This window comes from Nestor notabilis, unplaced genomic scaffold (genome assembly GCF_000696875.1).
Source record: "Nestor notabilis isolate BGI_N333 unplaced genomic scaffold, ASM69687v1 Scaffold33524, whole genome shotgun sequence".
In the NCBI taxonomy this organism is placed as follows: Eukaryota; Metazoa; Chordata; class Aves; order Psittaciformes; family Psittacidae; genus Nestor; species Nestor notabilis.
This window is the reverse complement of record NW_009925698.1, coordinates 1-2,163: the sequence shown is the minus strand read 5'-3', so window position 1 is coordinate 2,163 and position 2,163 is coordinate 1. Positions and strand designations below refer to the sequence as shown.

The window sequence follows — 2,163 nt, the reverse complement described above, 5'->3', positions numbered from 1 at the left end:
GGGGCGCGGGGCGGCGGGCGCTGCCATTGGCCCAGCTGTCATGTGGTCGCGCGGAGGCATCCGCAATTACACGGGAATGTTTTCCTAGAGATGTCAGCCTACAAAGGACACAATCTCTCTTCCTCAAATTCCGCCCCAAAATGTCCTTTCCCAACAGCTCTCCTGCCGCTAATACTTTTTTAGTAGATTCTCTCATCAGTGCGTGCAGGAGTGACAGTTTCTACTCCAACAGCGCCAGCATGTATATGCCACCTAGCACAGACATTGGGACGTATGGGATGCAAACCTGTGGACTCCTTCCGTCTCTGGCTAAAAGAGAAGTTAATCACCAAAATATGGGTATGAATGTACATCCTTATATACCTCAAGTAGACACTTGGACAGACCCGAACAGATCTTGTCGAATAGAGCAACCTGTTACACAGCAGGTCCCCACTTGTTCCTTCACTACAAATATTAAAGAAGAAAGCAATTGCTGCATGTATTCCGATAAGAGATCCAAACTCATTTCTGCAGACGTCCCTTCCTACCAGAGGCTGGTGTCTGAATCATGCCCCATTGAGAACCCCGAGGTTCCCGTCCCAGGATATTTTAGACTGAGCCAGACCTACGCCACTGGGAAAACCCAAGAGTACAATAATAGCCCTGAAACGAGTTCAACTGTAATGTTACAGTTAAACCCTCGCGGCAGCTCCAAACCGCAGATATCTGCTCAACTTCAGCTGGAAAAGAAAATGAATGAAAACCCGAACAGCCAAGACAGCACCGCTAAAGTCTCTCAAGTGGAAAGTCCCGAGCCCAAGTCCACGTTGCAAGACGAGCGGAGCTGCCTGCCCGAAGGCTCTGTGTCCAGCCCAGAAGTCCAGGAGAAGGAAAGTAAAGGTCTGTATTACCGAGTTTAAGCCGTGCCGTGGTGTAACTCAAACACGCCAGCACTATAAAGCAGGCTCGAATATACTAACGAGCATCATAGCCATCACATTTAATGCTAAGGAGTATCGGGCTGCAGGTGCTGTGTCGCTGAAGATTTTGGCAAGCAAAAAATATGCCACACAAAAGGGTCCAGGGATTTTCTGTAGAGATCTGCCTCTCCAGTGCATGCAGACCTGCAGATAGCCTCAGTGTTGCGGGGAATATAGCCGTCTGCTCCTTAGTGCGCTGCAGCAGCCAAAAGCAGCCCCATACCTCTAAAAAAAAGCAGGTCTGGAGGTTGTAAAATACAACCAGCTCAAGTTTTCCCTCGTAAGATTTCGCTGATTTTTTTGTTTAACTTTTTTTTTTTCACTGAGCCTTACTGCGGTTTGATTGCATTTAAAGTTAATTACGATCCTATTAAAATAGGTGAGGAATAGGTGCTACCAGAGTGGGTATAGTTGGAAACAAATGCACAATGAAAACGGCAGTCCGCTATCTGCCTGGTCCAAAGGTAGAATATTTCAGTGTGGTGCTTTAGATAACCTTGGCTTGGTCTCCAAAAGTGCTACAGTATTTTTGAAATGCTATTGAAAGCTGAAAGTGGTGGTATTCTGATTTTATTTTCCCTTTAAAAGTGCACTAAAACCTTCCTTTGAACGGCGTGTGCCGAAGAATCCCAAAACGGGAAATTTTCTCATATCAAAATGTACTTTGCAACCTCTAGGTCGATTTTTACCCTACGTGTGCATGGAGATTCTCTTTATCTGATTTATATTTAACATGCCAGGTCTAGGTTGATGTGGGGCAGATTTGTTTCTGACGGGGGAAAAAAATCTAAAAGGAAAATTGAAAAAAGAAAAAAAAAAAAGAAAGAAAAAAAAATCCTAGCTGAGGATGTTAATTTCTTGTATGTCTTTTTGGCTGGCAAAACGGCCATGTCTGTTCCTAGGTGTGCTTGTGTAATTCAGCTGACGGCTGGGGGGATGTTGCTTCAAAATACAGTGCGAGGGTATTTTGTGATTGGGATATTTTCCTAGCAAGTGTCGTGGGAACACGAGGCGGCCATGGCAGGGCTAGACTCGTTAAAATCCGACCATGGGGCTGATGGCAGGTTAAATATTGTTGAAATGCTGAACGCCAGCTGAGGAGAGCCCGTTGCGGGCCGGGGCAGGAGGAGCGTAGGGCGGCCGCAGGCAGGGGCCGGGTGGTGGGGCCGGGCAAGCCCAGCCTGGCAGCGGGTCTCCTCCC

General features: G+C 47.1%; 1 protein-coding gene across 1 annotated transcript; it reads left to right on the top strand.

The window, feature by feature from the left end:
• The first annotated feature begins 140 nt into the window (after positions 1-140).
• HOXD10 (homeobox D10) lies at positions 141-902 on the top strand. Its single transcript, XM_010013169.1, has one exon. The coding sequence runs from the start codon at positions 141-143 to the stop codon at positions 900-902; it is 762 nt and encodes a 253-aa protein (XP_010011471.1).
• The last annotated feature ends 1,261 nt before the right edge of the window (positions 903-2,163 follow it).